Source organism: Aricia agestis, chromosome 9 (genome assembly GCF_905147365.1).
Source record: "Aricia agestis chromosome 9, ilAriAges1.1, whole genome shotgun sequence".
NCBI lineage: Eukaryota > Metazoa > Arthropoda > Insecta > Lepidoptera > Lycaenidae > Aricia > Aricia agestis.
This window is the reverse complement of record NC_056414.1, coordinates 18042056-18056653: the sequence shown is the minus strand read 5'-3', so window position 1 is coordinate 18056653 and position 14598 is coordinate 18042056. Positions and strand designations below refer to the sequence as shown.

Below are 14598 nucleotides of genomic sequence, written 5' to 3'. Positions count from 1 at the left end.
GGGCGCTGCGCACGGGGCTTCAGGCTTCAGCTTCTGAATGAGCCGCGGGGGCGGGGGGTTACATAACACGATCGATAGCGCCGCTAAGGGCAGGACACACTGTGCCCGACACCGAGCTGACGGACACAATAGACCCGTTAATTGTATCCCAGTGTTCAGTTGTCATGATGCATACAGATGCGGTGAGGCTAATTGTGCCCCCACCGTTTCTGTCAAATGCACGTCTATATACCCTATTGTCTGCTGCTTCAGCGGCTAACTACTGTACCTTTGCGCGTCAATTTTAAATGCTTTCCGGAAGATTTTGTACAAAATATTATAATTTTGGTGGTCACTTTTTCAAAACGTATCAAGTACTAGCTGTTGCCCGCGACTTCGTCCGCGTGGACTTTAGTTTATAGTTGTTCCCGTACATCGATTGAGTCGTTTACGCGCAAATCATAAAAGTATATTATGAAGTAATCGTACATTTTTCCGGGATAAAATGTATCTTATGTTCTTTTTCGGGACTCAAAGTATCTTTATACCAAATTTCAGCAAAATGGGTCCAACCGTTTACGCGTGATGTCGTGACAACGCGAAATAAAACGTTCCGCGCAGCTCCGCCCGTGTAAATTAGATATTTCACAGACAAATTAGTCCACAAAAATAGCCTATGATCCTTCACGTGGTCTTCTTCTTATCTGTGCCAAATACCATAAAAATTGCTCCAGTAGTTCTTGAGATAAGCCCTTTCAAATAATTTTCCCGGTTTTTTCCACATTTTCCTCTATTTCTTCGCTCCTATTAGTCTTAGCGTAATAAAATACAGCCTATAGCCTTCCTCGATAAATAGGCTATCTAACAATGAAAGATTTTTTCAAATCGGACCAGTAGTTCCTGAGATTATCGCGTTCAAATAAGCCCTTTCAAATAATTTCCCCCCGTTTTTTCCACACTTTGCTCTATTTCTTCGCTCCTATTTGTATTAGCGTGATAAAATATAGCATATAGCCTTCCTCGATAAATGGGCTATTTAACACTGAAAGAATTTTTCAAATCGGACCAGTAGTTCCTGAGATTAGCGCGTTCAAACAAACAAACAAACTCTTCCCAATTATAATATTAAGTATAGATATAAACTAAGCTTACCCACCTAGTTAGTAGTTTGTAGCATAATTTGTAACTACAATGTAAGTTTCACGATGTATAGCTATATTACAATTTGAGGAGTCCACACCGCCCCTTTTTCCATACAAACGTTGTCCCCTGTTTCCTCCCTGGATAATGCTAGTAGAGTTATAATTTTTTCCTGAATATCTACGGCCACTAATACAATGTCCCTATGTTTTCTTTTTTTTTTTCATAATTTAATTATTAAATAAGATATAAACGTTCATAAACCCAAAAAAAGGCCAGATTTTCCGCTGTGTTCAAACATCCAGAAAAAAGATTTCGCTAGATTATACAAAAAATAAATAAAACATAGGAACACAGCTCAAGCCTTTCTTTAATATTTAATGAAAAAAGTACTTAAATCGGTTAAGTTTTGGAGAAGGAATCGGGGGAAACGAATCGTTGATTTTTTGCAGTTGTCTCTATCGCGTTCTACGGTATAGGCTTGAGGTGAGGGAGTCAGCTATAGATATTACACGTACTTTTTTTCATTTCTCTAGCCCCTGTAGCCCTAGCACGGCCACCAGTAGAAATGCGAAAGTATAGACAAACTGTGGACATAAACTAAAGGTGCCGTTCCGATCTTTACCGCAGCCAATCGGGACCGACAAAAATTATATTAAAATGCCACTTTATGACAGACTATAAGTATATGTCATAGAGTAGGATATTATTTGAATTTTTAGGATTATAGTCTGTCATAAAGTGGCATTTTAATTGAATTTTTGGGAACGAAAAAAGATCGGAACGCTACCTTAAGTTTATCTCCACAATTTGTCCATACTTTCGCATTTCTACTGGTGGCCGTGCTAAGGCTACTGGTGTATCCTCTTAACAGTGCAGTTGAGGAGATTGTAAAACATACGACCCACATGGCACATACCATCTAGTTCCAATGGCTGCCTCATGGAGCAAAGCCGTGCAGTTTCCTCAGAGACTTTCCTTCTTACCTTGGTTAATGTTCGACGAACATAATTATAATATTAATGGTGATGGTTAATATTATATTATGTTCGTCATCTGATTAACATGTCATTAACCATAAAGCTGTTACAAAGTAAATATGATATGACTTAATACATTTCAAGGCCGCCTCTCCACAATCAGTGGAGTATCAATAGCGATTAGCGAGTGATATCGTCGTGGGCGGCCATGCCCCATGCGGCTGCCGGCTGCTGCCTGCGGCGCGGGCGGTTCTGAAATGCACTTGTGGGAGGGATACACGCTACCTTGATCTCAATTCTTAACGGCTGAACTTCTGGATTATTACTTCTTTTTAAAGGTTGGGATATAAGCAAAACGTTTAGAGTTAAAAGTAGTAAGTAAATAAAATTAAAATTGTAAGTAGGTAGGTACTTAAGAGGATACACCAGGGGCTAGAGAAATGACAAAAAAGTACGTGTAATATCTATAGCTGTCTCCCTTACCTCAATCCTATACCGCAGAATGCGATAGAGACAATTGCAGAAAATCAACGATTCGTTGGTTACTTCTCCAAAACTTCACCGATTTAAGTAGTTCTTTCATTAAAGATTAAAGGAAGGCCTGCCCCTCTATCATGAGCTCTTAAAGCCAGCCAGAATACTGACTGGCTCGCATTTTGGTACCATGACCTCTATTTTCCAGCCAGTCAGTGGTCACGTGACACAAAACTCACTTCTCCATTGTTAACTGAGTAATAATTTCGTATCATGACAACACTTCTGACATAAGCTCGCTTGCTTTTACGTCAAATACAGCAATTCAATAAACACCAACCAACGAGTAGCTTTTACTGAATAGTTTACATTTTAGTAATTTTATTTATTAATATTACATACTTTTTAGTCTTAAATTATATTGCTATTTAGTTGGTTAGTTACTTAATAAGTTATATTTTAGTCTATAGCATATATTTTAGTGAAAATAATTCGTTATTAAAACCAAAAAACTAAACATTCGAAGTGTCCAAATTTTTGGAAAACGATTAAGTATTCTCAAGTTAATCACGAAGTGATACATAAGTAAAGACGTAGAGACCTTAGTAATCCATTTAGTGTTAGTGAGGTTTCAGAATAATAACATAAGTGAGGTGTAGTATAATAATACAATATACCTATATGTCTAGTCAACAATAAGGTTTGCATTTGTGCGATGAGCTAAGACTGCATTGATTTAGTACACAAGAAACACATACAAGGTATAAGGAACACAAGTGTTGTGTATAATTACTTACTGTAAAACAAGTATGAATTTTCACCAAAAACCTACAGGTACAATCTTATAGTTGCATTGTAAGTTTTTGTGTTATTTCACAAACTATTTCCTTGTAAACCTGAAGTATTATTGGTATATGCATGATAAACACTGCACCAAAGAGGTAAATTCAATATTACTTACTTTTAACAAGAATTTTCAGAACACAACCTTTTAAACTTTAGATGTATGTATAACATGCTCCGGATAAACATTGACACACCTAAACTACTAGAAAAGTTAAATAATTGATAATATCATATGAGCACTTTTTCATTTAAGTATAACTTCTTCTCTTGACTACAATATGGTATTATATGATGGGAATAGTGTAAATCACTAAATTTTACTCAAAAACAAAAACCTACATTATAGTACTTTTCCAAAAAAGACGTACTTAATAAGAATTGCATAACAAAAATATGGAACTTATTGTTCATAAAACATAATATTATCATAGGAACATATATTATTATGTATTACCAAAAATACTTTTGTACTTACCTCAATAATAATAATAAGTATTAGTTTTATATTAAATTAAAATTTAAAATACATGAGGACTTACTATGTACTTCTTAGGAACCTATCTTAGGAGCATTTCGTACAATCTTTTGATTGCAGTAGGTCTTTGTGTTATTTCACAAACTATTTCCTTGTAAACCATGCATGATAAACGCTGCACCAAAGAGGTAAATTCAAAGGTATTACTTTCTCAATAACAAGAATTTTGAGAACACAACCTTTGAAACTTTAGATTCATGTATATTCACGAATAAATATTGACACACACACATACACCTAAACTACTAGAAAAGTTAAATCATTGATAATATAAAATCCAAATTAGCTAAATTCTCATATGCACTTTTTCATTTATAACTTCTCTTGACTACAATATGATATAATATGCAATGGGAATAGTCACTAAAACTCAAAAATATAATCCTACATTACTTAATATAGTACTTTTTCCAAAAAGACATAACAAAAATTGCATAACAAACATACTTATTGTTCATAAAACATAATATTTTCATTGGAACTTATATTATTATTACCAAAAATACTTTTGTACCTCAATAATAATAATATTAGTTTTATATTATTACATTAAAATTTAAAATACATGAGGACTTTAGTAAGTCCTCATGTATTATACATTTTAAAAAGATGTGGTCGTTTTAGGGACCTATCAGACAGAGTGGTCACGCGATGAAGCATTTGCGTTGGAGCAGTCAGTGTGTGACTGAGGAGCAATTCTGACACATTCAGAACTCCTCCTGTGTGAGTATATAGAGATACTCACACGGGAGGCATTCTACAACATAATACAACACAAAGAACACAAAACCCTTGACCGCTCTCTGTCTGAGATATCCCAGGCAATTTACCATAGTTGCAACTTGCAATGCAGTTTCTAATTGTTATTGGTTTGCCAAATAAAAGTCTGAAATTATAATATTGTTTTTATCTTTCATCAAAAGTTTGTATTTGAACTCCTTTAATAATAATAAATTAATATTTACACAAGGGATATTTGATTCATCTTCTTTGATTTTAAGTGACAAGACCTTGTTTAAGATTTCCACTGTATAAATATTTTTATAAGTATAATATAAAAGAGATTTAACACTTGCTTATCTGATATAGGTTGATAATAAGGTGTAAGACAAATATAGTACCTATTGATGAAAGCTGTGTATGAATATGTATCTAAGGTAGGTATATTTAAGTGAGAAAATAAATGAAAAAACATTTAAAAACGAGTATTTATTAAATTTCTTTTAATTTAAGCTTTTGAGTGAATATATATTATCTTCCTAGGACTTCGTCATCATTACACTTGCAATTCTTTATTATAAAATGTAGTACAAGTATAGTATCTCAGTGTTAGCAATCATCCTTTATCCTGAAAAATATTTGGTTCAGCGTACACAGTACTAATAATGTAAAATGCCTTACAAGGCACGAAAAGGGGATTATTAAACTTATAAATTGCCTGTTTATGTTACAATAATACCTATTTGAAAGCTCAAAAAAACGTAGGTGTTCAAGAATGAGTTCAAGTTCAACAAACTATGTTCAACTCATGACATCAACTCTGTTGTAATGCATGTAATTGTAATCCACAAGTTTGATGCATTTCTAAGACTTTTTCATGGTAGATTATTTAGCGTAGGTATCAAATAGGTATAGGATATAATAAACTTATCAATTTCTTAACATAATCTCTATAAACTTAATAACAATATCTAATTATCTTTTTTTTTGTCTCCTTCTTCTTCTTTTTTTTAATTGCCGACTCAGTTAGTTGCCAATGTCAGAGAATTCTTTCTCCTCTAGATCGCCATGCTTGTGATAATATAAACATGAAGGAGTGTTATTTTCTCAGTGTTTTCATAAAGGGCTTATAAAATACCAAAAAATATAAATAAAACCATTTACACATTTATAATAATTACCTTTAAATACAATAAATCAGTGCAAAAGTAACTATTCCTACATTGACCACGTTATATATTAGAAAATAGTATATTTTATAATAAAAAATATCAATCTTTTTTTAAACTATATTTTCATCTTGATTTACAATTTTTCCGTTAGTCATTATGGCTAAGCCATTTCAATTCCTAAAAAAAAAACAATTCCGTTTGTCAAATTTGACGTTCGTGTTTGACATTTCTTAATCCAGTTCAGAGACAAATATTACAGGTTAAAACCATTCAGAAGTAAAAGCGGTAATGATACCGAAACAGAACCATTCACTTTTCAACTGATAAGTGAATTGCAAGGAAACTGCATGGAAGTGACAAAGTTAATGATAGAGGCCCTGAGCTGTGTTCCTATGTTTTATTTTTTTTTTGTATAATCTACCCAAATCTGTTTTCTGGATGTTTGAACACAGCGGAAAATCTGGCCATTTTTTTAGGTTTTTGAACGTTCATATCTTATTTAATAATTAAATTATGAAAAAAAAGAAAACATATGGACATTGTAGGAACTCACTCAGGAACTACTAAGACTAATAGGAGAATGTGGAAAAAACGGGGGAAATTATTTGAAAGGGCTTATCTCGCGAACTACTGGAGCAATTTTTATGTTATTTGGCACAGATAAGAAGTAGACCACGTGAAGGATATTTTATACCCATGCGACGCCGGGGCGGGTCGCTAGTTAATTATAAAAGAAATAAATATAATATACTTACTTACTTCTTAATCAAAATAAGCTTCCAACAATCCCATTATATTTCATAATGAAATTGGCTTTAATATGGTTTTCGCTCAATTCCTCCACGCGGCCGATCGCCGGCATTAGACCGAAGAGGCCAACAATTCCACATGAAAAGTAATTGGAAATATAATGTAGGTAATCTGTTTAGCTTAAGTGATGCTAAATGAATAAATTTTCATATTTTAACTATCATTGTGCCTTAAAGGCAAAAAGGTGCAAATAAAAAAAATTAAATATTTTAAAAAGTTTAATCGTAACACGTTAAGCATTAATATCGACAAAATATTTGTAAAATATAACATAAACACCTTAGATAAATGATTAGTCTCGCGCGCGCGCTCGACTAGATACCGCGCTGTATAGAAAACACAGATTCCCGAATGCGGCACCTCAATATTGTAGTGTGTGTAAAACAATACACAAATATTGTTGTGTGCGTAGATAATCGGGTTGCCAGATACGTGCCAGATAGTTTAACGAAAGTTAAGAATGAGTCATAAAAAAAGCAAATGTTAAATTTGTTTTCTCATTTGTTACTGTATTGTGTACTTACATAAAATATAAACTGTATTTAAGATTTTTATTATAATATGATACTCATAATTCATTTTTATTAATACACATTCATGATCCAGGAACTTTGAAAACTTTTTGTTCCTTGTTTGACCTTTTTTGTTTCTTGTAGTGTTATTATTGCATAGTTTCACTACGCAAACTGGCATTTTGCTACGGACGTAACTTAAAATTTCGAAAATTATCGACACATCTACCTCACCCGAAGCTTGCGGCGCGACTGGCGCGCTTACGCCTTATCAGGCGTATGATTTGTTGCCGCATTTTTCAAGTACTCCGACGGTATCTACGGTAGCGCGAGCGCGAGACCAATCATTCATCTAAGATTAACACCTAAATATAGAAACGAACAACGTAAGCGGACAGCTAGAGGCTACGAGGTGTAAAATGGGTACAAAATTAGTAAAAAAAAACTATAAAAAGTTGTTTTGATAGCATTTAACTACCTATAGATCCTGTTGAACTTTGAGGGTGCCTTTGGTTGTTTTACGTTTACTTTCTGTCATCAATTTGATAACATAAACATATTTTAATATTGTACAAAGAAATGTACACAAAATAAAGTATAAATATCTCCAACGCCCGCGCCTGTTAAAGTTGTAACACGCAAATGATTAAAATTAACAGGCATTAGTATAATGAAGTCTCAATATTAATATTATTGTTTTACAAACACTAAAATTACGTCTATGAATAAGTTACAAACTTACAAAGTAATTGCATCACAAGCCAGAACAAAGCTATCACTCGATTAATGATTGGTATCTGCGCGCTACGTGCGGACACCACCTATCATTAATCTAAGCTATCACTAAAATAATGAATTAAATACATATTTAATTCAATTACAATATAATTTAAATATCAATGGTTAGACAGATCTAATTACTTCTGTTAGATCTTAAGCAATATCTAAATATACCTACACGACGTATCGTTAATAATGTTTTCGTGAAATATTTACGGCGACTAACGGGCTCTGTGCCAGAATTCCCCGATTTAATTAGCATATTTATGTTGTAAACTTATATCGTTCTGTTTAAAAAATAATTGTATATTCAAAATAACAAAAACTTACTACTTACATGTGCTACAATAAATCTAGAAAATTTGAATTGATTTTTAATCGACTTCCAAAAAGGAGGAGGTTATATTATGTTACTTACTTACATCATTTTGGATTCAATTTAGTCATTTAAACAACTTTTGTTCATGGATGTCATTAAAAAGTCCTAAGACTGCAGGAAATTCTGAAGATGGTTATAAAATAGGGTTGTTGAGGAAGTGATTATGAGGAAGAGGAGGAGGAAGAGGAATTGTCACGCGCAAATTTAGAGGATGCGGATGAGGAAGAGGATATTTTTTGAGGAAGAGGATGCGGATGAGGAAGCGGATGAGGAATGGGATGATAGAAAATTGTAAATACTAGCGGACCCAAGCCAAAAGCATTTCTCCAGTCTATTCATAAATAGGTACATTACATTACACAAAAAAATAATTAAAAAGGCATTTTCCAGTGGACCAAACTCTGAATTTAAACCATTCTCAAAACACACACAATAAAGAATCATCAAAATCGGTCCAGCAGTAAGGACTTCTTCTTACTGCTGCTGCTCAGTAATATACACAACACACGCACACAAAAATAAACGGCCAAGTGCGAGTCGGACTCGTGCACGAAGTGTTCCGTACCGTTATAGATTAATTTAATTTTGTTTTTAGTATTTGTTGTTATAACAACAACAACAATACACAATCTGTGAAAATTTCAGAAGGCTAGCTATAGCCTTTCTTGAGATACAGCCTGGAGACAGACAGATAGACGGACAGACATCGAAGTCTCAGTAATAGGGTCCCGTTTTTACCCTTTCGGTACGGAACCCTAAAAAGATGAGTGAATGATACTATTTTCGCGCTCTGGCGTGTGCGTTGCCATGATTGGACACGCGACGTGCATGCGCAGTGAAATTCCTCATAAATTCCTCTAAAATTTTGAGGAAGCGATAGCGGAAGAGGATTTTTTTATTTTTATTTATGAGGATGTGGAAACGGTTGAGGAACCCAAAATATTGCGGAACTTCCTCATTATGAGGAAGCGGAAGAGGAATCCTCAGCAACCCCATTATAAAACCATCGCAGCTAAAATTGCAACACAGTCTTTATGTAGAAAGTTTGTTTTATGTAGAAAGGTGTGTAGTAGATGTACCTATATCTAAGTATAAAATATATATTAATACGTGAGAGAAAAACTTTGTAACCCTTTTTACGAAAAATGGGGAAACGTAAGTGCATGAAATTTCGCACAGTTATAGTTTATATGGTGAAGGAGTGCATCGAGCTAATATTATTTTAAAATTATGCTTTTATCATATATATTTTTAACAAATAGAACATTACACACACTACGACACTACTACTAGGAAAAATGACAGATTTTTGAGTGACAAGCCTATACTCTTTTATTTATGGTTGTCTGCAGTTGACAACAAGTTGACAAATTGAAAATGGATTGTTTTTTTTTATTTAATTTTAGATACTAAGCTGAGTCCCAGAGACAAGAATTGAAAAAAACTATGATGAAGTCACTGACATAGTATGTAGTTATGTACTACGTACTAGACTCGACAACGCAACGCAATGCTTGGTCATATTCAACATAATCTATATAGCAGCAGTGCACTTAGTCGCCCGTGAGCTCTTCTGCGCGCCAGACGTACCACAATCAAAAACGAAACCAAAAAAAGTCGCAAAAATGCCTAGTTGTGGGTTAAGATACTGCAAAAATGATTCCAGTAACACTTCCAAATGCAACGGAATAACATTTCATCGGTATTAGCATTCTTATTTAATTATTTTAAATTAAAATACGAACATTCAATTACTAGGCGAAGACGCGCGCCACTTTGCATTGTCATAGAGTAGTAGATTCAGAGTGTAATGTAGGCAGAATACAGATCTATGATAAGACGACGATGAATGAAGTACTTACTCACGTAGACGAGTTTGTATTTTGGTAATATGTATTTAAAATATTACGTACATTATACATGCGTACATTATAATAATTTTATTATGGTACATATTTGAAAATATTTAAGTAATTTAAATAAGGTAATTAGCTATAGTGGACTATGGATCCATATTAATTATACATTTTATAAAAAAGTGAATTTTTATTTTATCTACTTACTCAAATAGATTCTGCATTCATTCGAGTGTAGGCACAAAACTGTGTCACTTCTGCGGTACTGATCTATAGCAGTCACCGCCTCCCACCCCGCTCATGCCTCAAGTGCGACATGTTTTTTGTTCGCAATAGCTGCTCTAGTACGTAGTACTTACTACCTCAGTGGATGAAGTCAATATTTTTTACAAAATATAGGTAGTAGTCGTAATGTCGTTGCAAGTAAGGTCGAATTTCGACCATTAGGCGATCTCTAGTTTGTAGAAATATTTCTAGCAGTAGATAACAACTAACAAGTACTAAACTTATCTAGACCTGATTCACCCGAACTTCGTATTATCGGTAATGGCACTTGTGGGACTAAAATTATGATTATTATTACTCCCTCAATATGTTACACATAAACTTAAACATAATATTATACTGCTTCTATTCACAAGTTTTAAATTAAGTAACAATAAATCTTTAACCCGCTGGAGTTATAACGCTTTTGAAAATTAGAATAACGATGGACTTGTGATAACTGATAGGACATAATATTATAACTTTGATTGAATCAATTTAGTAGCCCCATCGAGCTAAGCCACCATATTCATCCAGTTTCAGATCTATTATATTATATAGGTAGTTGTGCGATCATCATGTGCGAAAACTTTCGCCACCGACAAACATCTCACAAAGAGTTACATTTGACACTAAAAGTTGAACCTAACTACTCCAAAGAGGTCTGACCTATAAATAAATAATACAAAAAAATTAAACCAATTTACGTGACGATAAAGCGGTACCTGAATTTTTAAGCCGGCTGGATCTGTGCAATGTCACGCTTCAATTTTATTGAACAGTTTATTTGACAAAATTATATTGAAGGCGCACGATGTTCAATATCAACCCTTGACGCGGTTATTGCGCAATGAAATTGCTCGTCTAGGGGCCAGCTTTGAGTTTAATTTTCAAAAGCGTTCCATCGATCAGCATCTACATTTCATCATCAGGTTCGTCGGCGTCGGCGAGCTTGATGAGGCCGATGAAGCTCTTCTCCGGCTGCATGATGGAGTGTCTCTCGCCGCCCGTGTTGCGCACCGCCAGCCGGTCGCCCGCGCGCAGGAACAGGGCTGATGCACTGTAATAGGGAGATTGTTTTTTTTTATCGGGCTTGGGGCACCACTCATTCCTATCTCCTGTGTCGCTAGGATCGACAGCGGTATCCAACCACGAAAACCCTTTGACATGATCTCAGGGAGCTCGAGGGTCATTCTAAAGCTGTCTAAAAGGGAGATCGATTGATTGAATGTTATGGGTGTGTTAAAAATGCCTAATAAAAAACTAACTGAGCATGACCACAAAGGTGGCTTATATTATATTATTAGTCGTTATATCGTTAAGATCCGACCAATAATTTATATCCATCTTTTAATAGAAAGACGAACACTTTTTGTAAAAACTAGTGCCAGTCCTTAAGATCTTTTTGGATAAGGAAAGCTCTTGTAACCTCTCATATTGTCAGTGCCTATAGATATTAGACGTACTTGCGAATTTTTTTAAAGAGATTGTACGCGAGTTTCCTGGCCCATCTCTGTTAATGCCACAGACGACTGGTTATATATCTAGTTTTCGACTCCATTTCCACACTGACCTGAAGCAGGAGTTGGGTCGGTCCTGTCGCAGCGGCGAGGGTGCTGACAGCGCGCACTGCAGCAGCGTCTCCCGACCCTGGGTCACGGGGCTCGTCCGGTGCAGCACCCACGAGATCACGTCGTGGTTGTCCAGGTAGTAGATCTGCGGATTTACGGGGTGGTTTAGACCTATACAGTGTGTAACAAAAATAAGTGAAAATACTAAGTGTTTCTTGTAGAGATTTCACTGTGAAAGTAGCAGCACTGAAAGACGAGATTTTTTTTTACTTTTGTATGGGCAAGGGCCCGAGCGTCACGAGTTTCCCCATACAAAAGTGAAAAAAAATTTGGTCTTTCAACGCTGCTACTTTCACAGTGAACTCTCTACAAGGAACACGTACACACCCTAAAGTATAATCACTTATTTTTGTTACACCCTGTATAATATGTATTGAACTCATCGGAATAAAGAAGAGAATTTATAGTAAAATTCGGTATTTTAAGCTGTTAACCAGTTACAAAGCTTTGCTTTTGTCCTAAAGATGTAAAATCATACGTGTCACAGCAAAAGCTCGAATAAACATATATTTATTCGAGCTTTTAGGGTAAGTAGGGTATATATATATACTCTATGATTATGAGAAATTATGTAATTCATATTAATAATAATAATATAATAATAATATCTATGGACGCTTCACACCACGTCAGTCTGGCCCCGTGGTAAGTACCTGAAGGACTTGTGTTACAGGTACCAGACAACGGAAATATATTTTATACTTTTATACTATACATATATTTAAGATTTTTATTATATGATACATTGATACACATATAATATTTAGACGTGGGAGAGCCATGCTTCGGCACGAATGGGCCGGCTCAACCGGAGAAATACCACGTTCTCACAGAAAACAGGCGTGAAACAGCGCTTGCGCTGTGTTTCGCCGAGTGAGTGAGTTTGAGCCGGAGGCCCAATTCCCTACCCTATTCCCTTCCCTACCCTCCCCTATTCCCTTCCCATCCCTACCCTCCCCTACTACCCTATTCCCTCTTAAAAGGCCCGCAACGCACCTGCAGCTCTTCTGATGCTGCGAGTGTCCATGGGCGACGGAAGTTGCTTTCCATCAGGTGACCCGTTTGCTCGTTTGCCCCCTTATCACATTAAAAAAAAAACATATTTAATACACATCCATGACCCAGGAACTTTGAAAACTTTTTGTTCCGTCGGCGAGATTCGAACCCGCGACCCCCGGCTTGAGCTACCAACGCGCTCACCACTGAGCCACAGAGGTCGTCGTCGAGATATTACGATCAGAATAAGAAAATTATATACCATATAAAAAGATAAAAGGATTAATAACGAGAAAATTTAATTAGGCAATATTGGCAAATCGAAAAACCCTTCCTTCGGGATACAATAATGAGATTCCGCTGTAATTAAAAATGTCGGAGGTCTTATTTCTCTGTAATATTGTCCTTCGCGTATACATTGTGACTTTTATAATTTATAGTTCGAGAAACATGGTCGTAAATACTTATACTTAATACGTTCACACGATGTAAAGTAGATTCAAAGGACGTACAAGGTAGCTCTCTAGAGTTACCATTTTTTTGTGCTAAAGGCAGGTAAAGTAGCCCTGATGTCACTGCGACCCTTGAGGATCTACTGATTGTGACTAGAGTTACCTTATTATTGTACGTACTAAAATCTCTTTTAGGGGGAACTCTATAAGTTAAGACCGATTTATATCGGTTATCATGATCACATGATAATTATTATTTGCTTTAGGATTCAAAGTTAGTACCAATTTCGTATCTTATCTTTGTCACTGACTCATTGGAAACCTATAAAACGTAATATTAATAGAGTTTAGCAGGCACGTCTAGACTCTAGACAGATAAAATTAAGACCAGAATTTAGATGTTAGACAATTTTAGTCACGTAATCGGTGTAAGTATTGGTTGATGATTTGAAGAATAGCAAAAACACAAAAGTTTTCCTAAGTTTGGACGCTAGGGCGATTCCAGCTACCGAGCATCTCGACAGTCATAATTCAATGATTCGTCATTGCAGTAACGCATGCCGTAACTCATTAATTTTATTCAGCGCTTGTGATGCATGGGCTCTAATTTGGATCATTTGACAATTTAAAAAATGTTTCAGAGACCTGTAACACCAAGAGCAATAAAATTCATGCATTACTGCTGCGATCGCTGCATTCTAGCATGGTATCAGCGCTGTTCCAATTTAAAAATATCTAGCATCCATAAAAAAGTTTCAATACGATTAACATATTAAGCCGTGTATTCAAAAAGTTTTGCCGATTCCTTGGGGTACACATAGGTGTGTTTGTGCCTATGGATACTACTGTATGAAATGTCACATAGCAGGCCAAACTTTAATCCCTATGGGCACTGAAGTAACTAGCAGCAGAGTGTGGTCTTAACTTAGGTCCCTGGGGCACTGTCGTGCTTAGCAGTAGAATACGTGACACTCTTGTATGTCATTTGACATTTGGACAAAAGGCGGTCCAAAGTCTGAGCACTCCTACCTGCACGTAGAGTGCACGTTTTTTTTTTATTAAATAAGGGGGC

At 35.4% G+C, this 14598-nt stretch overlaps 1 protein-coding gene across 1 annotated transcript in view; it reads right to left on the bottom strand.

Annotated features, from left to right (window-relative positions):
• Positions 1-10797: 10797 nt before the first annotated feature.
• The window catches only part of LOC121730361, a 40094-nt gene continuing 36293 nt past the window's right edge, over positions 10798-14598 (bottom strand). Inside the window, exons 8-9 of the mRNA XM_042119373.1 lie at positions 12021-12163; positions 10798-11507 (exon numbers count right to left, since the gene is read on the bottom strand). Coding sequence (XP_041975307.1) covers positions 11363-11507; positions 12021-12163 — 288 coding nt within the window. The 3' untranslated portion in view covers positions 10798-11362. The remainder of the gene's footprint in view (positions 11508-12020; positions 12164-14598) is intronic.